The sequence below is a fragment of the Zootoca vivipara genome, chromosome 6 (genome assembly GCF_963506605.1).
Source record: "Zootoca vivipara chromosome 6, rZooViv1.1, whole genome shotgun sequence".
Classification (NCBI taxonomy): domain Eukaryota; kingdom Metazoa; phylum Chordata; class Lepidosauria; order Squamata; family Lacertidae; genus Zootoca; species Zootoca vivipara.
The window spans coordinates 56,815,686-56,843,618 of record NC_083281.1 but is presented as its reverse complement, the minus strand read 5'-3'; the positions used below and the strand labels follow the sequence as shown (position 1 = coordinate 56,843,618).

General features: G+C 48.4%; 1 protein-coding gene and 1 non-coding gene across 4 annotated transcripts; both read left to right on the top strand.

The window, feature by feature from the left end:
* The first annotated feature begins 70 nt into the window (after positions 1 to 70).
* Positions 71 to 27,933, top strand: AP1G1 (adaptor related protein complex 1 subunit gamma 1). Of its 3 annotated transcripts, none has more exons than XM_035117103.2 (23): positions 71 to 236; positions 9,651 to 9,854; positions 12,225 to 12,349; positions 12,959 to 13,100; positions 13,469 to 13,565; positions 15,378 to 15,454; positions 18,008 to 18,103; positions 18,286 to 18,366; positions 18,482 to 18,580; positions 19,101 to 19,156; positions 19,615 to 19,728; positions 20,510 to 20,650; positions 22,365 to 22,419; positions 23,337 to 23,459; positions 23,591 to 23,680; positions 23,787 to 23,914; positions 24,312 to 24,416; positions 24,973 to 25,114; positions 25,427 to 25,553; positions 25,702 to 25,791; positions 25,919 to 26,079; positions 26,437 to 26,535; positions 26,835 to 27,933. In XM_035117103.2, exons 1-23 carry the CDS (start codon positions 192 to 194, stop codon positions 26,934 to 26,936), a joined length of 2,499 nt encoding a protein of 832 aa, XP_034972994.1. In that variant the 5' UTR covers positions 71 to 191; the 3' UTR covers positions 26,937 to 27,933. The 3 variants fall into 3 exon arrangements, with proteins under 3 accessions (XP_034972994.1, XP_034972993.1, XP_060131988.1); XM_035117102.2 differs by having other exon boundaries at positions 25,699 to 25,791; XM_060276005.1 differs by having other exon boundaries at positions 220 to 357; positions 25,699 to 25,791.
* Positions 20,295 to 20,380, top strand: LOC118088070 (small nucleolar RNA SNORD71). The gene has a single exon (XR_004692930.1). It is a non-coding gene; the product is annotated as a small nucleolar RNA SNORD71 (small nucleolar RNA).

Below are 27,933 nucleotides of genomic sequence, written 5' to 3'. Positions count from 1 at the left end.
TAGGCAGGCGTCTGACGTCATCACTACCTGCCACGGCGCAGTCTCACCGCTAATCGTGTGACACCGCTACAGATACTTCCGCGGAGGAAACGAGTTCTGGGGCCAGTTACCGCGGTTCCAAGCGCCGAGCATTCTGCCTGGCCAGGAAACGCACCGGCCGGCGGCGACGGAGGACGCAGCAAAGTTAATGGATGCAGCAGGCTATCGCCGCGCTGTGCTCTGAGAGAGAGCAGTCAGTAAGTCCCGGTCTCCAGATTCCTCCGCCTGCGGTATCGGTGCTGAGGCCGCGCCGCCGCCATTTTGGATGCCAGGCTCTAGTTACTGCCGCCGCCGCCTTCGCCGTAGGGATCCGGCCCGGTGAGTCCCGCGCGGGGAGAGAGGAGGGGCGCTGCCAGGCAGCGTAGGGGTTGCTGATGCTTCTACTTCGGCGGTAGGATCCTGGGCCCGCCGCCGCTGCCCGGGGCAAGGCCCAGCCAGCCGCTGCCACCTCCCGCCCCGCCTCCCGGGACTGATTGAGCCTTGGCCGCCGAGGGCTCGGCCGCTTTCCGGTCGGCGGGCGGGTCGGCTGGCTAAGGGGAGAAACGCCGGTTCCTAGCGCAAGAAGGGAGCGCGCTGCCGTGTTCCGCGAGGGTTGCTGCCGTCTGACTCGCCAGCTGGCTAGTGAGGCCTGGCGGTGCTGCTGCCCCTGCCGGAGCGGCCCTTCGCCCTCCCGGGCAAGAGGTGGCTGTTCCTCCGTCCGCTTCCCTTTTCCGCGCCGCCGCGTCCTGAGCAAAGGCCAGCCTTAGCTCATGACTTCCCTCCCGCTGTTCGAGGCGTTTTTCTCCTCGCCCGGCCAGTTCTGTCTCTGCTGTCGGCGTCTTCGGAAGTACCTGTGGCCTCTTCTGTTATAGACGAGGAGAGTCTTCTCCGCGCGCCGTGCCGGAGTTCACCCCCGTACAGCTCGCCCGGGCTTCCGGCGATCGGATCGGCTCCTACCCGAGGCCTGAAGAAAGAGACTCGGCTCGCTCCTTGACAGACCCTGTGAGCAAGGGGCTTAGGAACACCTCGTCGGGGAAAGAGACTGAGTCACTCCCGTTTATGGCAGGGTCGACACTAGGAAAAGGCTCAAGGCTGTTGGATGTGGATTCCGACGCTTTGCAAAGAATGGCTGTTCAGTGAGCGCTGGGGAAAGGAAAGGCCAAGACCCAGGGGTGGGTGCAGGGAAGTGAGAGGGCAGTCCAGCCAGCTGGCTCACCTGTCAACTTGACTTGAAGAAGCCAGTGCAGTTCCTTTTCTTGCCCTTCTGTCAAGAGGGAAATATTTGTTTATTTTTATTTAACAAAAGTTTTATTCCACTTGATGGTAAGAATTCCTAAGGGTCTTACAAATGAGATAAGTTGCTTTCCTACTGAGGTTAATGATTGTGAAGGAGTTATCTAGCACTACAGTACTCTTGTAGATGAGTAACAGTTGGAGGAGGGTTACTCAACATCTGCAGACCTTCTGAAACTTAACTTTATTTTAATATGGATATTCCTGCCCATATCCTTAGTTGCTTCAGCTTGATTGCCCAGTTTTCTGTCCCCTAGACTCGAACTCCTTGCAAGAAACCCTTTGTGACACCCTATATCTCTTTCTCTTCTCTTCAAACACTTCCTCAAAACACATGTTCACTTTGAAGCCTGTTGTTTAATGCCTTTGGTTTCACCTTTATTGTTGCAACATGGAGTATTTGCTCACATTTCTCCTTCATCTGCCATTTAAAATTTAGAAACTGTAAGCTCATATTGATGTGATTCTCTGCAAAGCATCATGTGGAATGATGGTGCTACCTTATCACTAATGATTAACAGAACCTGTCTGACAGAGGGCCTCTCTTTTATAAAATGTCTAACTAGTGTATGCTGAAAATCCTCTGTGTCTCTTGAAAGAAATTGTGACGATTGGGCAGAATTGTTACATTGACTAAGTTTGGTGTAGTTCAAAGATCTATCATGAAATGGAAGACCTGCTTTTAGATAGTATTGCAGCTGGAGTATGTTTGTCTTTTGTCTGAATGCTGTGGTCTTAACCTTTGTTGAATTTCTGTTGGCTATGGGCCAATGTCCAAAATTAGCCAGGTGCATTTTGCACCTGACTATTGACCACTTGCAACCAAGTGAAGATGCCCTAATGCTAGGAGAGCGCCTGTCATAGCAACCATCTGCAGGTGTATGGCTGGGGATCATTGGTTCTTGACTGTTTTCACACACTGTAGAATTCTATCAGTTATATTTTATCTGCACAATCAGAATGAATTTCAGGAACCAAAATGCTTTTTTTGTGTGCAGCCTGAACAGGAGCAACGTTAGTTAATTATTGTAGTTTGTCTTCACTTACCCCACCCCACCCCACTGACCTTCTCACAGTTGTGAAGAACATTCCTATGTTATGAATGGTCAGTGTCACCATTAAGAAAAAGACGTAGGAATAGGCTAATATATATGTGGACTGTCCCTGCATCAAGTGACTTTTCTTCTTTAATTCTCTAGTTCAAGGTAGTCATCTGAACTAGCCAGGTGTTTCACTGATAATCAATCACAATTAGTCTATCATTTGAAAAATAAGACTTTAGGGCTGTCTTACCCTCAAATGGCAACTAGATATTCTGTTGTGGTGACTGTGATAACTGTGACCTTGGTTTAAGGAGACTTTTGGCACCTAACTTACATATCATAGTTTCTAACACTGCTGTGAGCTTATTCTGGATGTTTTTGTATTTGTAGAACACTTTCCCCCCCAGTAGTATGGTTGCACTGTCACTTTTTTTGTTAACAAAGTCTGGCTGTTAATTCCGGGCGTACCTGCATTGAGGTACCCTGTTTCTCCGAAAATAAGACGTAGCCATAAAATAAGACGTAGCAGGATTTTTAAGCATTCAAGGAATATAAGCCATACCCCGAAAATAAGACGTAATGATAGGCGCAGCAGCAATGCCAGCCGCGGCAGGAGGAGGAGGAAAAAAATAAGACATCCCCTGAAAATAGGCCATAGTGTGTGTGTTTTGAGGAAAAATAAATATAAGACGGTGTCTTATTTTTGGAGAAACACGGTAGTGAATTGCATTCTGTCTCTCTCCTCCCAAACATAGTTAATAAACTTTACTTTGTATGTTGGCTTGCATGTTGACCATCTTATGGCAGAGTTGGATTTTAGGAGTAGTTGCAGGTGTTTTTGAACCAAAGACCTGTTTTTATTGTTTCTTCAGCTTGGGCATCTTCTGAGAGTTTTTTTGGGCCTGCAATCAGAAACTGTTTGCAATCTGAACAGTGCTGTCTTGAGACCTCTTGCTGCCTGAGGTAGATCCCAAATTTCTGTTCTGTAGAGCTAACCCTGTACCTGGTATGTATCAGGACCCACCCTCATTGTGAAAGTTCCGTTAAGAGTGTTGCTACTTTGAAAGAGTTCTTATATTTGGTTTATCTTGTGACTCATTCCTTGGAGTACCTGAAGAGAGGTGGGGTCAACTTTAGTATTGCAAGATGAGCTTTAGGACAGCCTTGCATGTACCTAACAACTCACCTGGTAGTCATAGGCAACCAGAAATTCCATCCTGGTGAGTGAATGCCACATTAGACAGATAGCTATCAGAGCATTTCTTACTAAACATCTGTTTACCAGAGATTATTTTTAAAATGTCATACTTAATAAAGGCACTTGTGGTATGTTGGCTACTCTGGAAGCTGGTGACTTGCTATGAAGCTCTTCCAAAGTGTCTTAGTAGAAGTTAGATCATGAGTACTTCTGGATCCTAGAGGCAGCCTGAGAGCCTTCTCCTTAACTGGGAGTGGGTTTGTTCATTAAGCAGAGCTTTGGATGGAAACTGAAGCTGGTTCGTGAAACATGGAAGGAGCTGGTTCACTGTGGGTCGTATGCTTGCTCTGATCCACCAGGATCCTCCTGTGTAATTATGGCAACAGCTTCCTTTCCTAAGGAATCCACACAGAACTGGCAATAAGTGGGTTGGAAGGCATGAGATGGCACAAGACTCTCTAGCAGGCATGGGTCTACCCTGGTCAGCACTTGGGGAAAGGGAAATAATTCTGCTTCTCTGTCACCAGATGATCAGACCTGGAAGTCTGGTCAGTCTCCAGTATCCTGCAAATACCTGCAGTTTGTGCTGTGGTTTATTTTCCATAAACCACCTTGGATACTCTGGGGACATAAATCATCTAATAACATGCATGAATCAATAATGGCATGGGGAAGGACTTTGGCTCAGTAGTGGAGCACCAGCTTTGCAAGTAGAAGGTGCCAGGGTCACCGTTCTGAGCTTGATGGACCAGTGGTCTGACACAAACAGAAGGCAGCTTACTATGTCCCTATGTTGGTGGCAAATGTAAATTGTGGAATGAAAGAATGCATACAGTAACTGTAAATATTTCCTTAATGAGAAGCCTCCAGTTTGGAGACTGGTGGCTATAGAGAGCTCTGATGGGATTTCTCTGCCTGAACAGAGTCCTCTGCTTGCAGCCAGCACATGGACTATCTGTGAAGGAAGGCTGCAGACTTCTTGTCGACTTCATGTTGTGTTGCAGGGGGCAGTGCTAGAGGAGTGTCTTGGGAAGCATGTTTGTTCTCGCTAACAGAAAGGGAGGCTTTTGGAGAAGGGGAATCGTTTTTGCATGTTGATTTGGAAGCAAAGTCCAGAAATATAGTTAACAGAATGAGGTTGGTTGGATAAATGCAAAATCACCCAGTAAACAGGACCGGAATAGGGGAACTATTTCTGATAACAGGAATGAAAACAGCCATTTGATCCCAAGAATGGGCTTGAGAGCACATTATTAGAGTTCAAGAAAACTTGACCTAGAGTCAGTCTCTGCCTGGATGGTTTGGAACTCCATGGAATCAGCTCCTCTGTAGGTAACTGCCTGCTTGCTGCAGATGCTGCTGAAGGGAAGCCCTGCTCTGGGGCCCACCTATGGCATGTGGACATATGTGGTTAGGCTTTCTTGGTGATGGTGGAGGCTCCTTGGTTATGAGACTCTTCTCCATGGACTCAGCCGATGGCGTCCTTTTTCTCTTCAGGCAACAGGTCAGAACAGTATGGCTTGAGCCATGCATTTTTCAGATGTTTTTCCTCTGTGTGCGCCTTGGATTTATATTGCTGCTGCATTAGAGTGAGTTGTGCTGTTTTATTAGTATTAGGATTTATGATGGTGGTTCAGTGGTTTGAACATTCTGTTTTGGGATGGAAAAGTAGGGAATCAATGTTAAAGAAAAAAACTAATGCTGAAGTTTTCAAATAATAATAATGCTCCACCCATCTGGCTGGGTTTCCAGCGCATAGAAAAACATAAGATGTCAAGCATTAAAAACTTCCTGATACAGGGCTGCCTTCATAAGTGAAAGGTTCATCAGAGACCATGTCTTTCACCCACCTGCTGACTACACTCTGCTTGACAGGTAGGACTGTTCAGCCTACCAAAGAGTGGCAGTTCAGAATACCTTGGAAGATGGTGGCCATCCAGCTACTGCTTTAAAACCTTCTGGGGCTGGTGTGTGTAGTAATATGTCTCCTCCATCCATCTGCAAGAGGTTGTACTAGGATGATTTGTGAGGTCCCCTTCCAGCTCTGTAGCTAGCACTAGCAGAATGACCTGAAAGGCCTGTGTCCTTGCTTTGTTTCTCCTACTTGACAGCCACCTTCTTTTGAAAGTGATGGCTCTGTAATTATACGGTAGTGGAAGTTGGATGTGAGGAGGCCCTTATAAAATCAGCTTGGGAAACTAATGTGTAGCAGTGATTTTAGATTGATGTCGGCAAACCGCATCAGATAGAAAGCTAGCTGTCAAAACCCTCAGCTGTCAAACGCAACGTACAGTGCTGGCAAACCTTCCTGTACGTCAGTATGCATAAACACGCATTCACAAGTTGGGTCAGGGGGACATTAGAGGGCAGCAGGTCACTACTGGACTGGCCAGAGTTGGGAGGATCCTGATGGAACTGGTTAGAGCAGGTTAGAACAGGGGAGGCTGGTCCAAGCCTGAAGGGTCAGACCCAGGTTAGGAGGAAGACAATGGGAAAATGTCAGAGTGGTGGAAAAACCCCAAGGATCACGAGTTAGAGAGGAGGGGGATGTTTGAGGAGTGGGCAGGTGACAGAGGCATGGTCGTGGTGAACTTGAGAAACAGGGACTTCCCTTATGATGGGTTTTTGGGGTGTTGGCAGGATGTGACCTATGCAAGAACACCATCTCTTTGGGGCTTGACCAATTGTCATTGGATGAAGGATGCACCTCTGGTTAAACATTGACAGTTCTTAAAATTTTCAATAAAAGGGGGCACCTGCTTTCGTTCTGGGCGACCTTCCGGATCCACATTCTGTCTCCCGCTGTGTTCTTTATTGCGAGCTCCCCACACTAATGGGCTGGCACAAGTGGATTTCACAAGCAATAAGAGAGAACTTGCAGTGGTTTCTGTAGCTTGTTGAACATCTTAACCACATTTTGTAGTTTTTATGAAATGCATCAGTCCAAAATGTAGGCAGCTACAGATGCTGAGTGCTCAGTCAAGAGCTGCATAGTTTAGGATTTCTGTCCGTTATTTATTGCACAACCCTTAACAAGTGTGATCTCTGAATGGACTGGTGTAGTCACAGTTTGAATGATCTAACTAACTAAACAAGAGCCACACCCACTGTAATGTGACTTGTACTGATGAAGCACCTTTAGAAGAGGCCTAGAGTTGGCCTACCTAGCTTCTTCCCATGGTTTTAAATACGGTGGTGCCCCGACTTACGAATTTAATCCGTTCCGAAGGCACCTTCGTAGGTCAAAAAATTTGTAAGTCGAAAAGCGCCATTGGAAACGTGATTTCCCATAGGAATGCATTGGAAATGGAAAAATTCGTAAGTCGAAGCAACCCCATCTAAAAATTCGTAAGTTGAAAAAAACCCTATCTAAAACCGCCGCGGTTTCCGTTCGGATGTCGAGAAATTCGTAAGCGTGCCACCATTTGCCCCATTCGTAAGTCAAAAAATTCGGTTGTTGAGTCGTTTGTAAGTCAAGGCACCACTGTAATAGCATAGACTTTTCTTGGGTTTCATTGTTTGGACTCAGTGCATTTGGAATCAGCTCTGGGTTCAGTCGCATGTGAGAAGCAGCAGCAGTGCTGGTGTCCATTGAGTGCTGGGCTCAGTTTTTAGTTAACCACTGGGTTGGGAGTATACTGGAAGTAGTCTGCTTAAGGCTGTACTGGGAAAGTGGGGAAGGGGATGTCCCACCCTTCTGGAACTGTCCCACTCAGGCTCTGCTATCCTTGCTTTGAAAAGGCTTGAGAAACAGCCATACTGAACAGCCTGAAAGGGGCAGAGCTGTCTGGACGGAAAGGACTTGAATGAAACCCTGATTGTCTCCATCAGGTCCTCAGGAGAAAGATGTCATGTCGGCATGGAAATTGTCTTCACAATGTTAATGACACTTCCTTGCTCATGTTCAGCTGTGCTAACTGAAACTTAGGTTTGTGTGTTTGACTGGTCTAAAAATATGTCCATTCTGTAAGTATTATTACATCATGGTAACAGTAAACTTGGCTATAATTTACTGTGTATGAGATGTATATACAGACTCATGCATTTTAAATTCCAAAGAACTATACAGTCATACCTTGGTTCTCGAACGGAATCTGTTCCGGAAGTCCGCTTGACTTCCGAAAATGTTCAAAAACCGAGGCACGGCTTCTGATTGGCTGCAGGAGCTTCCTGTACTCAATCGATGTTTGGCTTCCAAAAAAGTTCGTAAATCGGAACACTTATGTATTTGTGGCGTTTGGGAGCCAAAACGTTTGAGTCACAAGGCATTTGAGAACCAAGGTACAACTGTACAATATCAGAATGACCATTCTCATTCCTAGAAGTAATGTACATATTCGTATTATGCAGTAATGTATGCCGGGCCTTGAAAATAATACTTTTTCCTCCTGCCTTGTGGATAATTTATTTCTTTTTGTTTGGAAGATAAACAGACCAGGGTAGCAGAGAGTGACCCATGCATTGGGGCCAAAGGCTGCTTTGAAATATACCGTGTTTCTCATATTTTAAGACATGTCTTATATTTTTTTTCCCGAAGAAAATAAGCCTATGGCTTATTTTCGGGGGTGTCTAATTTTTTGCCGAGCCACGACTGAGTGGGAACCAGCAAAGGCAGCAGCCCGCCGCCGGCTTGGAGCTCGGCAACGTGCGCGCTGCTGCCTTTGCCAGCTCCCGCTCTGTTGGAGCTCGGCAAAGCGCCGCTGCTACGGTACCTTTGCCGGCTCGAGCTCCAAGCCGGCGGCGGGCTGCTGCTTCGCGGCTTCTCCTCCTCCTCCTTCTCCTCACTGCCGCCTTTTTCGGGCTCCAGCTCCTTCTTCCCCACAGGCTCCTCCGCGGAAGGCCCGTCCAGCAGCTCGGCCTCTGAGTCGCCGCTGCTGCTGCCGCCTCTTTCTCCTTCTCCTCCGCCGCCGCCGGGCTCTCCTCCTCCGGGCCCCTCGTCCTGGGCGGGAAGAGCGGTGGTGGGGTTCTCGGCGGCCGCCAGGCTCTCCTGGGTCTCCTGCCTTCCCGCTCGCCTCACATGCGCGGCACACGAACAGGCAAGGCGGCGCGCTGGGCCGAAAAGGGGGAGGGAGGGGGGAGGGTGAGCGCAGACGCGCGCGCAGGGGAGGCTCCCTCTCACCGGGCCATGTGCGCGAGAGCGGACCCGGCGGCGAGTCTCGCGAGAGGGGGCAGGGAAATTGAGCGGGAAAGCAGCAGCCCGCCGCCGGCTTGGAGCTCGGCAAAGCGCGCACTGCTGCCTTTGCCGGGTCCTGCTCATGTCTTATTTTTGGGGTATGCCTTATATTTCGCAAGGTCTTGAAAATCCTGCCATGCCTTATTTTTTAGGGATGCCTTAAAATATGAGAAACACGGTAATGGGAGTTTCCTTTAGTTGAAAAGCAAATCCAGAGTGAAGTAGAATATTTGGGTTTGAGCCAGAGGTGTTCCTGTGGTTTGCTAGATCCTGTAAATACACCTTCACCTTGGGGCGGGCAGATTCAGATGCTTCTATGACTGCATAATTTGGTTTGCTTCAACCTTGGGTTTGTTTTCACAAGCAGGGCTTAATCCAAGGCTCAGGAAGGTCGTGTAGGGCGAGTCGCTGATTAATCTAGGACTTTTGCCTTATTTGGGGATGGCAGAAGGAGGGAGGAGGCTCCTATCTGTGCTGGTATGCAAATTTAGGCAGAAATTCCTGGTGATTAGGGACCAGCCACAGGGGAAAAAGTATCAGCTTCTTGGGTTTGCCAGGAGAGGTGAGCTGTATGTGTTGTAAAGAGCACATGCAGTAGTGGAGACAGAGCTGCAGCGAATACATCATTACATACCATGTCTCTTTCCTTACTACAGATATCTTAAGCCACTTGCAGGGAAGACAGACTTTTTGAGGCTGAAATATTCTGGAGTCCCAGCTGTGGCAGAGATGGCTGACTTGGGATAAATACCTAAACACCGTGGATTGAACCATAGAGAGTTCTGTCAGGATAACCAAGGCCAGCTAGGAGACCCTACCAGCCTCTCTCTACAGTTTCTCGTGGGGTACTGTTTTAAAGACTTAACTGCCAAGGTTTAATTCCCTGCTCACTCTCTCTCCCTCCCCCCATTATCTCTTTTCTCAGAGGATGCCAGCCCCCATCAGACTCCGGGAGCTGATCCGGACCATCCGGACAGCACGGACCCAGGCAGAAGAAAGGGAGATGATCCAAAAAGAATGTGCTGCCATCCGATCATCTTTCCGAGAAGAGGACAACACCTACCGCTGCCGGAATGTGGCCAAGTTGCTCTACATGCACATGTTGGGCTACCCTGCACACTTTGGACAGGTAGGCCCTCTTCTTTTCATCAGCAGTGGCAGCAGCCCTTTGCAAATTCCTAGCTTTGGATGTTTAGTAGGAAGCTCATCATGCTGGCAAAGTATCTTCAAAGTTGCAACCTGTAGGAAACTGCACAGTTGTCTTCCTCATGCTTACTTGGGCTTCCTCAAGTGCTTCCTTGGGCTGGAAATCCTTTGTGGAAGAGAACTATTTTGATGTGCCTCACAGAAACCTAAGAAGGAGCATGTCACAATCCTCATGGTTTTATTTCATCATCTTATTGTAGCAAAGGATATATTTTGTGATCTTTAAAGAGTGTCTAAGTCATTCCTTAAATTTTCCCAAGAGCTGTTCTACTCTGTTTTGTGGCCAGGGAGTTCATTTCATGGCATTTAATTTTGCTTTCTAAGTTGCTTGTAAATTGACTGGTGTGTGTGGTGTGATAGAAGATTCACAGGAAGACTTATGTGCAGTCTTAGTTTCCAGGTGCTGGTTCTGCATGTGATGAGCAGAAGTTTTATGATGGAGCTCTCCAGCCACACTGCATGGCCTGGTCATAGTGCATCAGCCCTCTGTTGGGAATTAAAACCAATGGGCCATTCACAGTGCTCTGGGCTCTGTGCAAGGGCACAAGGCTAGGGGGACCAAGGCTGGCAAAGGGATAATGGGCAGCTCTGCTATGGGTAGGGAAAGTGTGGCTGTGTTCTTGCTGCTGCCTTGCCATGTTTCTGGAACTGGAAAGGCAACCAGACCAGCAAAAGGTCCTTCCTGAGCCCAAGCCACCAAGTAAAAAGGCCTGAAAGAGTGAACCATGGGAAAAGCGTGGTTTGTTTCTCTTGCTCCAGCTGAAATGGGATATATTGGTGTCAAAGTTGCTCCTCCTCTGCTCAGCTAGATCAAAGGAGCAGTTCACCCATATCAGGTTACTGAACTAAGCTCTACATGTAGGAAGCAGGCAGGCATTTGAACAGGCTGGGTACAGGTAGAAACCTTTCTCCTCTCCGTCCAAGCCTTAAGTGCTGCTGCTGCTGCTGTGCCTTGTCTTCCTGGCATACCATGGTGGAGAGTTCGATCAGAACATCAGGAAGGCCTAGGAGGTGGGCCATAAGCTCTTGGCATAATTGCCTCTTCTTCGGCACATGTGTTTTTCTGCTAGACCTCATACAGGAGTTCCATGGAATTGTAGAGTTGGAAAGGACCCTGAGGATCATCTTGTCCAACTCCCTGCAGTGCAGGAATATGCAGCTATCCCATATGGAAATACGAACCTGTGAGTTTGGTGTTACCAGCACCATGCTCTAACCAACTGAGCTTATCAAGCTAACCTGAAACTTTATCCTAAGCTGGGTACTGCGTGATTGGGAAATAACTGGATTTAGAAAGCAGAATGAATGGATTATTTAAAAGCAGCTTTGCCATTGATCTTCTGCAGCTGTAAAGACTAGACAGATCCTGTGTAGATTCATGCTGTGGTGCTGAAGAGATTGTGAGTGAAGCATTACCCTGCCATCATTTTCCCACCAGCCTTAATGACAGGCAAACTTAGACCAGCACCAACATTCTTCCTACAGACAGCCCCAAGGCTAATTGGGACTTGCTTTTAGCAAGGATTTGCGAGCAAATTCAAACCTTGATTTTAAATGACATTGAAATATTTCAGATCCTGTGAGGCATTTAGCTACCACAGAAGTGCTCAGTTCTAGGACCCATTTCATTCTCATGGCTGAACCCATGTACTGAAGGGGATTTAAGTAATGGTGTGTCTGAGCATTGTAGTAACTGCTGAGCCCTGGTTGAACCCTCAGGTTTCATTACAGACTCAGTTGTCCATAGCTGCAGTTCATTCTTTTCTTTCAACCTTTCTCATCTGGCATCCCTCACAACCCAAAGCCCAAAATTGTTGTCACCAGGTTTCTAACACCCACCACTGTCTTTCCTGCAGGAAAAGCAAGTGGGAGCATCCTGGCTAAGGCACTGCTGGACAGAGGTGCCCTGAGCACCTCCACCCAGCACCTGCTGCCACCCCCACCCCACCCCCGTCCCCTGCAGGAAAGGCCACTTATTTGGTCACTTTTCAGGGTGCCTCCAGCCAGCAGCAGCCACCGCCAAGGAAGCTTCATGCTGGTCTCTCCTCAGGGGAGTGCAGGAGAGCAGCTTGCCAGCTTGGTGCTTGGAGGTGAGATGTGCTGGACACCTTGACAGTGAAGCAACCCAACAACTGTCAAGACTTCTTTCCAGCCTAAGAATCATGGAGGGAGTTGGTAGTAAGGCAGATCAATCACCAGGGTATGGTAGCACAGTTGTCACGGTGAGTGTGACAAAAATGTTGGAAGCATTGGGGAGAGTCACTCCCTCTGGCTTCTCTGCCCCCTCTTGCAGTTGGAGTGCCTCAAACTGATTGCCTCTCAGAAATTCACGGACAAGCGCATTGGTTACCTTGGAGCCATGTTGCTGCTGGATGAGAGGCAGGACGTCCACCTTCTCATGACCAACTGCATCAAGAAGTAAGGCCTTTTTCATTTCTAGGGTGGGAATAGAGAGCTATTCTGCAAAGGTAGACCTACTGGCAGGGCTTGGAATATCCTTGTTGAGCCTTGAAGTTCAGCACGCCTTGGTCATTCACCCTCCTCTGAGGATCGCAGCCAGAAAGTGGTGTTGGAGGTTTGGGAAGGCAGTAATAAGCTGCTTGCCTTGTAGAGCTGAAGCTACCGCCTATGGGAGCAGTTAAGATGCCCCACCATGCTGCATATAGCTCTCTTCCTTGTTGCTGTGTGTCTCTGGACCTGGATCTATAGAGCTATGGAAGGCATCTGGGCGGGAGTATCTGTAATATGACTTCAATAGACACTTAAGTCATTTTTTTCTGGTGTAGTAGAGATGCCACTGAACTTGTGGGGCATTTGACCACAGATGAGTTAGTGTGGTGGACACAGTTGTGTTATAATTGACTGAGACAAGTGTTAGTTGGTTGTTCTTTGTTCCTTGGAAAGCATTCTAGCCCATTGCTATCCCCAGGGTTATCTGACACGCTGTCAGCTTGAGGCCGACTGCTTTGTATCTGGGAGTGCCTTATTCCAGCCATTCCTTGCATTGCTGCTTTCTCTCTCTTCCAGTGACCTTAATCACAGCACGCAGTATGTGCAAGGCCTGGCACTCTGCACCCTGGGCTGCATGGGCTCCTCTGAAATGTGTCGTGACCTAGCTGGGGAGGTGGAGAAGCTCCTGAAAACCTCTAATTCTTACTTGAGGAAAAAGGTATTTATTTATTGGACAAAGGTACAACTTTAAGGGACCCCCTCCCCAAAAGGAGGGGGAGTCCTCTAGATCTGTTGATCTGTAAGCTTTTCCATTTTCTTACATTAAGATTGTGGTTTGCTTCCTCTCAAATGTCAGCAGGAAGTCGCACTGCCCAGATCTTTGCAAGGAGTTTTTGACTGGCCCTTGGCAGTGGGTGGTCTCTTTGTGCCCACAATTAAGACTTAGCAGAACTAGAGTTAAAATGCAAATAAAGTACATAGTGTTTCTCTCTCAAGAGGTATCCCCTTTATGGGTCTCTGTGTAGGGGGCTGCCTGCACATCTGCTGACCACTCCCCTTTCCACCCCCCCCCCAATTCTTCCATAGGCAGCCCTGTGTGCTGTTCATGTCATCAGGAAGGTGCCTGAGCTTATGGAAATGTTCCTGCCAGCCACAAAGAACCTGCTGAATGAGAAGAATCATGGTAAGGCCTGCTGTGGCAAGGAAAGGCCAAGACACTATGTATTTTTGGGGTGGACTAGAGAAATATGAGGACTTGAAGGGCTACAATAAGAAAGCTTGGGCAGCTTGGAATGGCATAGAAATCCTCATGTAGATAAATGTCGTGTGCATCAAGGCCAAGAGCCAAGTATACTTTTTGTGTTTCTGTGATCTGAAACTCAGTTGGTGGACTCTGAGTTGCTTGCTCCCTCCTTCCCTTAGAACAGTGGAAGCTACCTGGCACTGAGTTTGGCCATTGGGCCACCTATCTCAGGTGACTGACTGGCAGCTAGGTTTGAAACAGGGAGCTTTCCCAGTCCTACCTAATGGTGGCAGGGATTGAACCTGGGACATCTTCCACTGCGTTACTTTTGGTCAGGTGAGTGAAGGAAGCCAGATCCCATAACAGGGAGTGCAATCAAGCTCAGGCAGGGAGGGAGTGGGGTTAATGGAAGGAGACCCTTGACTGCTTGGTCAAAACAAAACCTCACCTATTCCAGTATCCTGTTCTCCCAGTGGCCAGCCTGGTGCCACAAGCAGGACAGGAGCACAACATTGTGTTCCTAGCAACTGGTATTTAGAGGCATAGCCCCTCTGAAGTAGTAACAGTATGCAGCCATTATGGTTTGTATCTAGCAGTGGGCTGCAAGCCTTATGGGCTTGGCCCTTTGAGGTATCTTGAGAGCTAGTGAGTTCCAGCCTGCTGTAGTGTGTATTGTTGGCATGAAGGAGGCATTAACATGGGCAATGGGGAGAGCCGGCTTCTCCTACTCTGCAGCATCTGCCTCACTTGTGTTTTGGCTGTGGGGTTGAAGGAGAGAGGTGTTTGAGGCTCCCTTTGCTACCAAGCTTTGCTCATGTTTCTACAGGCCACGGAGCTCAGTTCAGTGCTGCCTTTGGGGGAGGGGCTAAAGAGTTCCTTGCAGCTTATCCTTTTATCAGCAGTTTCTCATAGGGAAGAGTAAAAAGGCCTGGCTGCTTTGGCCTTGGAAAGTTTCCAAGAGAGATCCTGTCTAGCTTTCTGTGGTAGGGTGAAGGTCTGGATCATGGAAGGACTACTTAAAATTAGGGATGGGCAACCTGTGGCCCTCCATATGTTGTTGGACTCCACTTCCCATGAGCTCCAGACAGCATGGCCAGTAGTCAGGGATGATGGGAGCTGTAGTCCAGCAACAACCTCTGGCAGGCCACAGTTTCTCCACCCTTGGGCTTAAGTGGTCTATCCTGCCAAACCAGTCTGGCTTTGTTAGCTAAAGTAACAACCAAATACCCTTCTCTTTGTTAAATCTCCTGCAGCTGGACTTTTCTGGAAGGAAAGAGCCATTCGGGAACTTAGCTCTCTTCCTCCCTGTGGGTGATGATGCCATGAGCTGCCTTTTATGAGGAAGCAAGTTTAGTTTTAGGAGACAGCCTGATAAAAGGGTTGAAAGCTATACGATGCGCTAGGACAGGGGTAGGCAACCTAAGGCCCAGGGGCTGGATGCAGCCCAATCCCAATGCTTGGCAGGGGGTTGGACTGGATGGTGGTCTCTTCCAACTCTATATTTCTATGATTCTATGAAGTCTCTCTGCTTTTTCATCCACAACCACTTCTGGCTTCCATACAGAGGATTATCTTGTGTATAGAGGATCCTGGCCCAGAAGTGCTGTGAGGCTCAGAGGGCAGGTTGCTGGTTAGAAGCTGCCAAGCTTCTGCCTTAAAATCCTGCAGTCTCTCATAGTCCAACTTCAGCTGTGGCGAATCCTTGGTGATGGCCATGTAAAGCATAGGCGCCTTCTTCTCTTTTCTTGGCAGGTGTTCTTCACACTTCTGTGGTTCTCCTTACGGAAATGTGTGAGAGAAGCCCAGACATGCTAGCCCATTTTAGAAAGGTAAGTTCTTGTCTACTTGTCACCCTATTGCATGTGCCCCTCTGGGCAGAGTTTTGAGCCAGCTTGGCTCCTACCTTTGAGGGACTGATGTGGGTGTCAGTTTCCAGTCGCTGATGGGTTGGCCTTGCAGGAGAGAAGCATGTGTCCTTCCTTGGCAAAATATCCATTTGGTTGAATGGAAGCCCTGCAGCTGGGAAGTCCCTGTGCTTATGCCAGGGTATGTCTTTTCTACCTTTCCTGTGGAACTGAGTGGCAGGGTGGTGCACTTGAGCCAGGCCACTCCAGCTGCTGCTCTTGCAAAGCATATTCTGTTTTCTCCATTTAATAAAGTGATACCACCTCAGCAATGATATGAGGGGCGGGAGCCGAAAATTCCTCAAAACTCAGGGAGATCCTGAGCAAAGCAGGAGCCGCTGCTTCTCCAGCTGCTTAGCCATGGAGAGGGCCACCTCTGCTTGCCAGCCTGCCTCCCAGTGTTGGGGCTGTGCGTGGAGAACTGTTGCCCAACACAGAAGGGACCTGGCCAGGGAGGTAGATGAAGCTGTTGGTCCAGTTGGGGAGAGTTGAGTGCAGTTGTACTTCAGGTGTTGTTGTCCTGGTTACCCTTCCTGCCCTTTGTCTTGCCGCTGCTGCTGGTGGAGGTGGATGAGGTGGTTGATGTTGTGAGCTGTTGCTCCTCTCCCTAACGCCTGCTTCATCTCTTCTGTCCCTTTTGTCTGTTTGGAATCCTGCTGTGGTGGGTTAGAATGAAAAGGTAAGAGTCACTCACTTTTTCTTCCTCCCCTATGCCCCCCATGCATGCTTTCATTGGGCCTGTTGAGGTTTGTGCCAATCCATTGCTTACTGCACTAATACTGCAGCTTGACTAATTGTGTTTGTAGTTGAGTTTATTAATGCCCTGATTAAACCTAATACCTAAGGCAACCTTGGATCTCTGTTACAGTCCTCCTGAAATGGAGGTGGTTTTGCTACAGTCTCCCTCTGCTACAGTTGGATGGATCTTTGAGGGATGTGAGGGGGGGTTTGCATCTGTGCTGTTCATGGTGGGTGTTTTCCATTGGCTTGGTACAAGGTGTGGGACGGGTAGTAAGCAGAGAAGGTGGAAGAGTGAACCGCCCCTGTTCAGAGCAATGTGCCTTCATGCTATGGGCAGCTGTTGAAGGCAGAGATACTCCTCTTCCTTCCCTACTTGCTTCTGCTTGGCTGGAGATTGATCTCTACAGCTGTTTCTGCCTCCTCATGCTTGTCCCATCATCACTGGTTATGACTCGTGCATGGTTAGAGCAAAATAATGGTGGGTATGGGAAGCCTCGGTGACATGACATGACTAAGCAGGGTTCCAAGCGATGAGATATTGCAATGAGATTGAGTAAGATCTCTGTCTTCCTAAAAGATTGTCTAAAGTTTGTATATTTGGCCAGCTGCCATATCTTAGCAGAGTCTTTCATTTTACAAAGGCCCTTTCGCTCTCCGCCCCTCAACTTGAGGCACTGAGAAGGAAATCCTCTTTGGGGTTTATCCTGTCTTGGCCCCAAGTTAAAGTTGTTAACCAATTTAAAATTAGCCAATGCTAGAGGAGACCCATTGAAATTAATTGACATGACTAAAGTAAGTCGGTTAATTTCAGCGGGTGGACCAAGAATAGGACTTGGATACACAACCCATTTAGGTATAATGCATCCATTTAGCAGTTTTAAAATTATGTCCAAATATTTGCAATTCTTACTAACTTGTGCTCAAACAGCAAATGGTGCAGAAGTAGGGGGATAGGCTGAGAGTGAAATAGCGGAGGCCTCTGGTGGATTCAGAGTTGACCTGGGATTTTGTGTCAGGCTTGGTTGCTTGTCCAAACAGAGCCTCTTCCCTGGGGGACCACATCAGCATTCTAAGCTTGGAGACTTCCCTCTTGTTCCTGCCACGCCCACATGCCTCTTTGCAGCCACATAAGTGAGCACCAAGAGCAGGGGGATCTCTGTGCTGGTGTGCTTTCTATTAACCACAGAAGGTTAGTACGGTTGGGTTCTGGAAGTTGTATGGTTGACCGTTAGAGCCTGGCTGTAAGTGGATCAGGACAAAGAGGAACTACATAGTTTCATCTTCCTGTTTTCCTCAATGATCAACCAGATAACCCCACTGGAAATCCTACATATAAGCATGTGATAGGTAGCAGCCCCCTCTCCCATTCATATTCTACAGCAACTGGTATTCAGAGGCACACTATCTATGATACTGGAGGCAGCTTCAGCCAGTGGGAGCCAGGTCAAATCCATTTGCTTCCTGTTAGTAGTTTGAGGCATCAGTTGCCCACCAGACTACTCATATGTATATTGCAGCATGGCTGTGTAGGGCCAGCAGGCTTATTTGGCTCTGTGCTGTGGAAAGGTCAGTGAGGTTGGGCTGAGCAGCAATGAGAGCCCCTTCAGCTCTCACCTGCAGATGGTGAATCTAATATCATTTTTCCCTGTGAGAGACTCCTCCTTGGACCCCTTCTTCATGTCAGGTACAACAGCAGGGCTATAGATCAGGTGGCTGATGGCTCTTTGTCTTCTGCAGCTTGTGCCCCAGCTAGTCCGTATCCTGAAGAACCTCATCATGTCTGGTTATTCCCCCGAGCATGATGTTTCTGGAATCAGCGACCCCTTCCTGCAGGTAAGGGCTTGGGGGCCAGGCACATGCTGGGCTGGGAGAGGAGTGAATGTTGGCCAGGGAGTGGAGCCCCCCCCCCCCAGCCTCCTCCCTCAAGTATGGAGGGGATCCTGCAGTGACTGACTTCAAGACCAGAGCCTTCTTGGGTCCATGGTAGCTCAAAAGGAGAACTTTGTCCTTTTCAGGTGCGAATCCTACGGTTGCTGAGAATTCTAGGCCGAAATGACGATGACTCAAGTGAAGCTATGAATGACATCCTTGCCCAGGTGAGGGGATTTGGCAGGGTGCAGCCTGCCAAATCATTGTTGGGAGGCAGAAGGGAAGGTGCATTGTTCTAGAGGGAGGAAGCTAGAAAGTGAGATTGTCTGTCTTGTGTTCCAGGTGGCCACAAATACTGAAACGAGTAAAAATGTGGGAAATGCCATTCTTTACGAAACCGTCTTAACTATCATGGACATCAAGTCTGAGAGTGGCCTGCGAGTACGTAATCTTGGGTTTGTGGGATCCTAGGAGAGACACTGAGCAAAACAAAGCTTTCCGGCCCATCACAGTTTCTCCAGCCATAGCCAAGCGTTCCCATGGGAGCTGACCTCTAAATGATGTTTGAGTCACATGAAAGCAGCTCAGGGCTCTTGCATGGAAGCAGACCAGCTGACAAGGAAGAATCTGGGTCACTGAGGTTGCGCATAGATCCAATCCCCTTTGGGAGTTTTTGGGCTGGAGAGTGAAAAGTATCAACAAGTAGATGTTCCTGACCCATGTCTCTTTGCTTGTCTCTTTCTTTTTCTTTTTAATTTTTTAAAAATGACTTTATTGAGAAATATTAAAAATACATCAAATTACCAAATATAAAGTACAAAATACAAAATAATGTCCTCATACTTCGGATATCTGATATAATTCAACTCTTACACATGTAAACATAAAATTATATACAACCAAATACAGTCTAAAATGTATTCTAGGTTCTAAATCCAGATCTTTGCTTGTCTCTTTCTAGGTGTTGGCCATTAACATCTTAGGCCGATTCTTGCTCAATAATGACAAAAATATCAGGTAGGTCAGAGTACAGGTCCAGGATGGAAAACAAGTTCTCATTTGAGCAGGCACAGCTTTCTCCAGGTCTGTTGTGGCAATATTGGCTGTTTTTGAGGTGTGGCCAGGGCAGCCTTGGCAGGTGAAGTGGTCAGTCCTTTCTGCTGCCTGGGTCTATACTTCCGCAACCACATGCACCATGTGAAATTCTGGGCTCTTTTTTCACATCCTATTGGTCTAGCAGGCTACCTGGCTAGAATTGGTTCTGGGAGAAATTCATTTTTACTTCCAAGGTGCTCTGATACAGATGGGAGGGTTAGAATCCATTGCCTGGAGGTTTGCATTGTCTGCCCTTGCAAGTCACTCAACCTGCTTGCTCCATCTCCCTTGGCTGCCTGGCTGTGCTGTTCAAAAGCCTTCTAGTGTGCTGTGACACAGAACAGCTACCATAGTCTAAAGCAACAGGTCTCTTTTTTCAGATATGTAGCTTTAACATCCTTGTTGAAGACTGTGCAGACTGACCACAATGCTGTACAGCGGCACAGAAGCACCATTGTGGACTGCCTAAAAGATCTGGACGTCTCCATCAAACGGTGAGTCAGATTGGTATGCTAGGACTGTGGGTCCAGGTGGCCCAACCATCTAAGATTCATTCTCTGTCACCCCTCACCTGTCTCCTTTGCCCTCCACTGTGAGCCAGAAGCTACTTATGAGGCATTGTTGTTTAAAGCATGGTCCCTTTTCCCACAGGGAACACCCTTATGACTGTCCAGGTTAGTAGCCATCACTGCTTCTTGTGGGAGTAAATATCATTTAAGTATACACTGTGTGAAGAAGTACTTCCTTTTGTCTATCCTGAATCATCTAACATTCAGGTTCATTGGATAACCCAATTTGGTTCTAGTGTGAGAGAAGGAGAAAAAAATATTGCCCTGTCCACTTTCTCCACACCATGCATCATTTTATATAGATGTGTCATGTTGCTGTCATCTCTAATACTTATTCCCGCCTAACGTAACCTACTTTCTAGCTTTAAAGGGTTTGGGTCTGCAATCAAGAAGCTTGCTCTGTCTTACTACTTGTTTTTGAACTTGGCTACCCCTTAGGTTTCATACTGGGACCCTAGAGTGATGAGGGGTGGGAGCCTTCTGGCTTGGCTAGTGCTGTTGTAGGATGAAGCCTAAGAGTGATCCATCAACAGAGCGCCTGGCGCAATGATGACACTCAAGCAGCTGACAAAGCACATTTGTGGCCTCTGGAAAGCTCTTTGGGGTGATGGGGAGACTTGTCTGTAAAGGGGCTGCAAATGTGTAGGCTCTTGGTGGTGCAGAGCTGAATCCCTTCCTCTGAATCCCTTCTTCTCCCCTTCTCCAGACGGGCGATGGAGCTGAGTTTTGCTCTCGTGAATGGGAACAATATCCGGGGAATGATGAAGGAACTGCTGTATTTCCTGGATTCCTGTGAGCCAGAGTTCAAGGCGGACTGTGCCTCGGGAATATTTCTTGCAGCAGAGAAGTAAGGAATCCAAATAATTTGTGTGTGTTTCATATTTGTGGCCCTCTTCCTCTCCTGCTACCCCCCCAACTGCTCTGCAGTCACAACTTTGTTTTTGTTTTTAAAAAAATATTTTTATTAATTTTCCAATTAAAACCAATTATATCACATTCAATATTTCAAATTATACACATATATATATCAATCAGACCGAATGTTATGCCAAATCATCTAAAGAATTTTTTTATTTGGGTTCCCATGCTTCAAGAAATTGGGAATTCCTCGCAACTGTCCACTGCCGTCTTTTTTCTAAAGTTCAAATCGTCCTTCAAGTTCATAATAATCCAGATCTTCCCCTTACAGTCACATAGATGTTTTCCACTTTCACGATTATTTCCCAGCTGCTGATATAAATATCAAACAAAGTCTCACAGATATTCTTTCTCCTGTGTGAGTTAATCAGTCCAGCCTCCCCATAAATCTTCTTAATGGAGCTCCTGTTGCGTTGAAGCAATTCGAAGTAGCGCCATCTTAAAAAGCTCAAAGCACTTTCGCTTTCCTCTCATGGCCATGAAAATTTACGATCATTATAGAATTTACAGCTTTTCCAGGCAGGAGACCCAAACATCAAACCATAGACTCTTGGTAAATTAATGGATCTCCTTGCCCTATAGCTGAACTTAGCTTCAGGTCGCTGCTCCAATTTAAAGTGCGTCACAGCTCATAAATCCTCCGAACGCATTCAGAACTCCTTCCGTCCGACTAGGGGGGGGCTTTTCTCATCGGCAACTCCACATCTTTAAAAAAAATATGCTCAGTAACAACAGTTATAAGGTTCAACTCACACAGTCTTTTGCTTCTCTTTCACTCCAAACAAGCCAGGACATCGCGTCCGGGAAGGTACGAGGCAACAATATGAAGAAAAAAAATAAAATAAAAACTCACTCCCCTTATCGCTCCGTCCCCATCAATCCTTCTTCCAGATGCAGTACAATCTTTGACTCCTCTCACTCGGCAGCATAAATTTCTCAGCAGTAAACAGCGCTTCTTTCCCTCCTTCTGAAGTATGTCCATAGATTTAAGCCTAATTATCTTCTTTAACCATGGAAATCCCCGCCATGCAGATTAGCGTCCGGGAGTCCTGGCCCTTGTAAGTGCTCAGCCCAAGCTCCCCCCACTCCAAAAACAGTCGGAGTGGGTCTGGGGGCATCGCGGGCCAGCGGCCCCTCTCCGTAACCCCCGGAGAGGGTAGGGGGTTGCCATTTACTCCCCTAGCAACCGCCAAATTCCTTACAAAGGTCAGAGAGATGGAAAACAGGTCCGCCATTCCTGCAGGCGGAAACCGGAACCTCTGCAGTCACAACTTTGGGAGGCCACAGCTCACTCCCACTTGCTGCTCACAGCTACAGCTGGGGAGGAGCATTTTCAGGCTGGACCCATCTCTGCCAATGCTGGTCCTTCTGGTAATGCTACCTGGATACCATCACCCTGTGAGCCAAATGGCAGTAGTGTCACTCGCCCCTGGTGGAATGCAGGGATTTAGCTTCATCCTCTCTCCTGTGCAGTCAAGCACATTGCACCTTAGGAATAAATTTATGCAGGTGTAGCCAAAGCAAGTCAGGCTACGCAGTTGACTAATCCTTGTCTGGAAAACCAAAACTGCCTTACATTTGGGAACTGAAGGAGCATTTGGAGAAGCAATGTCCTCACACTTTTGCAACTACTGCTTTTTCAGATATGCTCCTTCTAAGCGCTGGCACATAGACACAATCATGCGAGTCTTGACAACGGTGAGTGCTGACCCTGTCTATCGCTCCTGTATCCCCAAACAGATGTTCTGAGCCTTAGGGCTTATCAGTTCTCTGTGTCCAAGAGCCACCAGTGGAGGTGGTGGAGCTTCCCAGGGGTTCTTGTTTGGTGGGGACAGAGGGATTTTTACATAGTCCTGTAACTCTTGAGGACTGACTGCTGCAATGTATTTTGCATGGGGGCTGCCTCTGAAGATGGTGTGGGAGTTTACACTACAAGTGCAGGCTGCTGCTGCTGCTATTGACTTAATGAATGAAGGACGAGGCTGCATTAGTTCTAGGGGCTGCCTGAGTTCTTCTGGGCCCAATTCGTGGTGCTGGTGCTTCAGGTTAAGATCACCCTTTAAAGCAATGGCAGCCCAGGACCAGCCTCTATAAAGACTGTCTTCTGATCAAACCTTGCTCTATTGATCCTTGACACATGAGGGAAAGTCATTGGCAGCCAGGAGTGGGGTTTTTGCCACCATTCCTTCTGGCCTAATTGCCAGAGGGAAGTCAAGAGTAGCTCATCCCCACTTAGGACTTGCCAAAGACCTGCAAGAGTTGTAGCTTTTGGAAGCTGGTTTGATTGGGGTGGGGGTGGGGGTTGCTTGCCAAAAACGCAATGGTGATGCAGTTAATTGTAGCTTTAAATCTTACTGCATTTTTTTATGTAAGCCATCTTTACCCTAAGAAAAGTTGTACCGGTATATAAAAAAAACTAATTGACTACAGCAGTGTCTATAAATCTGCTTTTGAGTACCACTCCCTGGCTTTCTTGGATGATGATAATTTTTAACTATTATTACCGCCCATCAGGCTGGGTTACCCCAGTCACTCTGGGCAGCTCCCCACAAAATTAAAAGCACAATAAAACATCAAATGGATGGCTTGTAAACTTCTCTGGGTCCTCTTTCCAGGCAGGGAGTTACGTTCGTGACGATGCTGTACCCAACCTTATCCAGCTAATCACCAACAGCATGGAGATGCATGCCTACACTGTGCAGAGACTCTACAAAGCCATCATGGGTGACTACTCCCAAGTAGGTCCCCAGAGTGATGCTGGGTTGGGTTGCAGGGGAGAGGGAGGGGAGGCATTGTGTCAATGAACCTCTGTTACTTTGGGTGAGAAGATGGCATTGCTGAGTTCACCTGTCCTCTTTCTCCTTGGTAGCAGCCCATGGTGCAGGTAGCTTCCTGGTGTATAGGAGAGTATGGAGACCTCTTGGTGTCTGGTCAGTGTGAGGAGGAGGAGCCAATCCAGGTAGGCCTACTGAAAGGGATAAAAGATTTTACTTGACCTCTGGTGAAGTTTTCTCCCCTTTGGCTCATGGCCCATCCTTCTTATCTCTGCCTTTTGGCTTGCTCAGGTCACGGAGGATGAAGTCCTTGATGTATTGGAAAGTGTCCTAGTCTCCAACATGTCTGTGTCTGTCACACGAGGCTATGCCCTCACTGCCATCATGAAGCTGTCCACTCGGTTCACTTGCACTGTCAAGTGAGTATTTTCAGGGGTGGGGTGGGGGGCTCTGCCTATGCTGCTTGATCTTTATTGTAGTCCTTGAAATAATCAGGAGATACTGGATCCCATTGCTCGCTGCTGTACAAGCGTCATGAACCCTTACTTTGTGGATCTTAACCAGCACCCCTACCCCCACCCCCCAAAAAAAACCAACCACAGGAGGAGGAAGTGCCTGGTGAGGGGCCCAGCTGTACTTCTGCGTTACAGAGGCCAGGCATTGCCACTAGTCCAAGGAAACATAGTTGATTCCCAAGGACCCCAAAGGACACACACAGCTGCTACAGTTGCAGAGCTGGAAGAAGTACTTGCTCCCTGCTAAGCTGCAGCCCCTGCCCTGCTGCCACTTGTCACCATTTCTTTCCTACATCTCTAGCCGCATTAAGAAAGTGGTGTCCATATACGGCAGCAGCATTGATGTGGAGCTCCAGCAGAGGGCAGTGGAGTACAATGCCTTGTTCAAGAAGTACGATCACATGAGGTGAGTGTTAGAGGACACTGCTGTCCCCATGCCTTTTGACCTTCAGCCTGGTGGGTTGGAAACCTGCAGGGTTGCGATAGAATCAGTATCACCACCTTACAAACATATGGTGGTAAATTAAGAAGTGGGTCTCACACCTGAAGAAGGTGAAGACCTCTTGGTGTCTGGTCAGTGTGAGGAGGAGGAGACCTCTGCCTGGCTTGACACTTGTTGTTGGTGAACATTTCACAAGAGCTCCCAGGGAACAGGGGACAGGGCTGATTGCAACCAACCATTTCTAGTACATGACCTCTATAGGCCTCAAACCATTAGCCCCATAGAAGAGACAGTGTAGGGTCTCTTACACTGGTTCATGTGACTGGGGGAAGCTACTGCTTGCCTCAGCTGGACCTATTTGAATAGCAAAAATAGAGGACTTGAACCAACTAAAAATAGATTGTCTCTGACATTGACTGGTTGGGAGTTCGCCCCCTCTCTACACGCAGATCTGAGGAGTAACTCCTGTTCCTCCTAGCCTGTGAGTTACCCAGGAGGTAACAGCCTTGCCACTTTGTAGGTCAGCCCTGCTTGAGAGAATGCCAGTTATGGAGAAACTGACCACCAATGGCCCCACAGATGTCACTCAACCCAATGGGGAGGCAGAGCCAACAGTGCTGGAGACCAAACCTCTCCCTTCTGGCCTCCAGCCCACCAGCCAGGTAAGAGAAGGTGCTGCCAATGCAACACTCAAGAAGATAGCTATCCCTCCCTCCCTTCCTGCAAACAAGAGAGCCACATTGCATGGGGCTGCTGCTTTCTTAGACAGCATCAAAGACTCCTTTGGGAACTGTTGCTTTGCAGCCCACGGCTGACTGCAGGAGCAATTGTGGAGCCCCCACAGGAACAGGAGTCAGCTTTCTCTGCTGGCCCCCTCCAGCCTTCAGAAGCTAATGTTGCTCAGGGAGGCTTTGAGACTAGATGGCTTCCTTGGCTAAGTGCCTTTAACAGTCTGAATTGGTGTTTCCTGCCAGGCAAACGACTTGCTGGACCTGTTGGGAGGTAACGACATCACTCCCATTATTTCAACAGCCCCTCCAAACAAACCAGCTTCTGCTGGTGGGGAGCTGCTGGATCTCCTGGGGGATCTCAACCCAACAGGTGAGGTTCTGGACATGTAGAAGTGAGATTCAAGGGTGCGGGGAAGAAACTGGGCAAGATTTCTTGCTTGTTGGAGGCACTGGCGCTGATTCTTGCCTTGAAGAACTTCAGCCTAACCCTGCCCTTTCTTTCATAACTGCTCCAGTAGGACCTCCAGCTCCTGCCCCACAGATATCGCAACCCCCATTTCTGTTGGACGGACTTTCTTCGCAACCCATCTTCAATGACATAACTGCTGGTAGGACTGTAGAACCTCGCTGTTTGAGCAGTGGCTGAGGTGGGCGGGGAATGTGTACTATAGACTTTGTAAGGGCCAGTTGGAGAGGGCACCTTCCAGGACTCTGATCAGTATTGCATCTCCACAGGCATTCCCCCAATTACAGCCTACAACAAAAATGGATTGAAGATTGACTTTGCCTTTGAACGCTCAAACACCAACCCCAGCGTCACCGTGATCACAATACAGGCCTCCAACAGCACCGAGCTGGACATGACAGACTTTGTTTTCCAGGCTGCGGTACCAAAGGTGAGGCTAGTCTTTGGGTCAGGAGCATCTGCTTTGGTGGCCTCCTAGCTGCAGTGGGATAGACAGTGTTTCCAGGCAGACTTCCAAGCTCCTATGGCTGGCTTGGTTCCAAAACTGTAGATGGACCCTTAGGACCAGCCCTTTGTCTTTGATATGGTCATAAGTGTCTTACTGTGGCAGGAAAAGGGAACACATTCTGATGAGAGGCAGAGGGCTAGGTGCTGTGCATCATTTTTCACTGTACTTGGAGTTGAGCCCGAGCTTTGGGCCTCCTGTCTCCTGCAGCAGCAGCAGTAGTTGCAGCAGAAAACCAGGTGAAAGTGTGCCCCCTTCTTCCTTTTGTTTGCCTCCCTCCAGACATTCCAGTTGCAGCTCCTGTCTCCCAGTAGCAGCGTCATCCCAGCATTTAACACAGGGACCATCACACAAGTCATTAAAGTCCTGAACCCCCAGAAGGTGAGCAAATGAGCAAGTGAGTGACCTACTGCCATGTTCAGCATGGAGGCTGAAGGAGCAGCTGGGCTGGGAGTGGTGCCCAGCCTCTGAGTTCTGGATGGTATGGGTCATGCATTGTTTCTGAAGGCCTCTAGCTGTGGCTATTCTGTTCAGTGGGGGGGGCATTGAATTCTCTGCCTTTTGGCACCCATTTAACTGAACGAAATTGAGGTGGTTCCACTGCAGCTTCTGCAAGAGTGATCCCCTCACCCCTCCTGCCCAGATCTTCTTCACCTCTCCTTGTTTCATCCCATTTGTAGCAACAGCTCCGCATGCGGATCAAGCTGACATATAATCACAAGGGCTCAGCAATGCAGGACCTGGCAGAAGTCAACAACTTCCCCACTCAGTCCTGGCAGTGAGCTCTGGCCCCACCCTCCTCACCCCACCTGGTTGGCCGAAGGAACGCTGGGCAGAGCGCTGTGACTCCAGAAATCCCCCCACTTGCACCATGGCCAGGGGAGCTGACGAGAGCAGCGGCTGCTGCAGAGCAGGAGGACTGGCCTTGCTCACCTTGATGAAGCATATCTCTTAAGACACTTGCTGGCTCGCTCTCTCTTCTCTCCTCTCCTGGCTGCTGAGCCACACTTGCCACAGAAGCCACGTTCCCCTTGTTTTGGAATAGGGGGGAGGGGAGGTGCACTGTGGCATGTGCGACTGTTTCTCCCCGCCTGCCACCTTCTCTCCTCCGGTGGGCGTGGGCGAGTGAGTGAGTGAGTGAAGCGAGTTTTGTTTCGGCTCCTTGCTAGCCGGGTTACCACCTTCAGGCACTTTTCATCCAGAGTTCATGTTGGAAATGTATTCCAAGGATGCTGGAGACCCTTTCTCCTTGGAGTTCCCCGACATGGGGGGCCTTTTCTACGCTTGACTGCACACCCCAAGGGCAGTGGCTTGAGTCTGAGAAGGGGATTGATAGGTGGACCTGCTGTTCTGGACAGAAGCTCTGCTTTGGAGGATTCAGTGGCGGAGGCAGCAACGTCAAGTCCTCTTTGGCCAGTGCCTCCCTCTCAGAAAGCATCATGATGGACGAGACTGGCTGCTCCCTCCAGCAAGTTGCTCTTCAGCGTGCCCCCCACCCCAAATCTTGGAACTCCTCTTGTCTGATCCTTGGCTGTCAGCTGTGGTAGGTGGGTAGAAAGGAAATGTGTGTTGCTTAAAGATGGAAAGGGGGGGCACCATTTGCCTGCAGAAAGACTCATCTCAAGACTCCACTGCAAAGCTGCTTTCCCCCCTCAGCCCTTTTCATTTCCTGAGCCTGTCAGAGTCCTGGATTCCATTTGAATTCGTTCTCCTCCTGGGACGTTTGTGTTGTATCTGTAATATTGGCACTGAAAATAAAGACCATGCGGTTTAATGAGA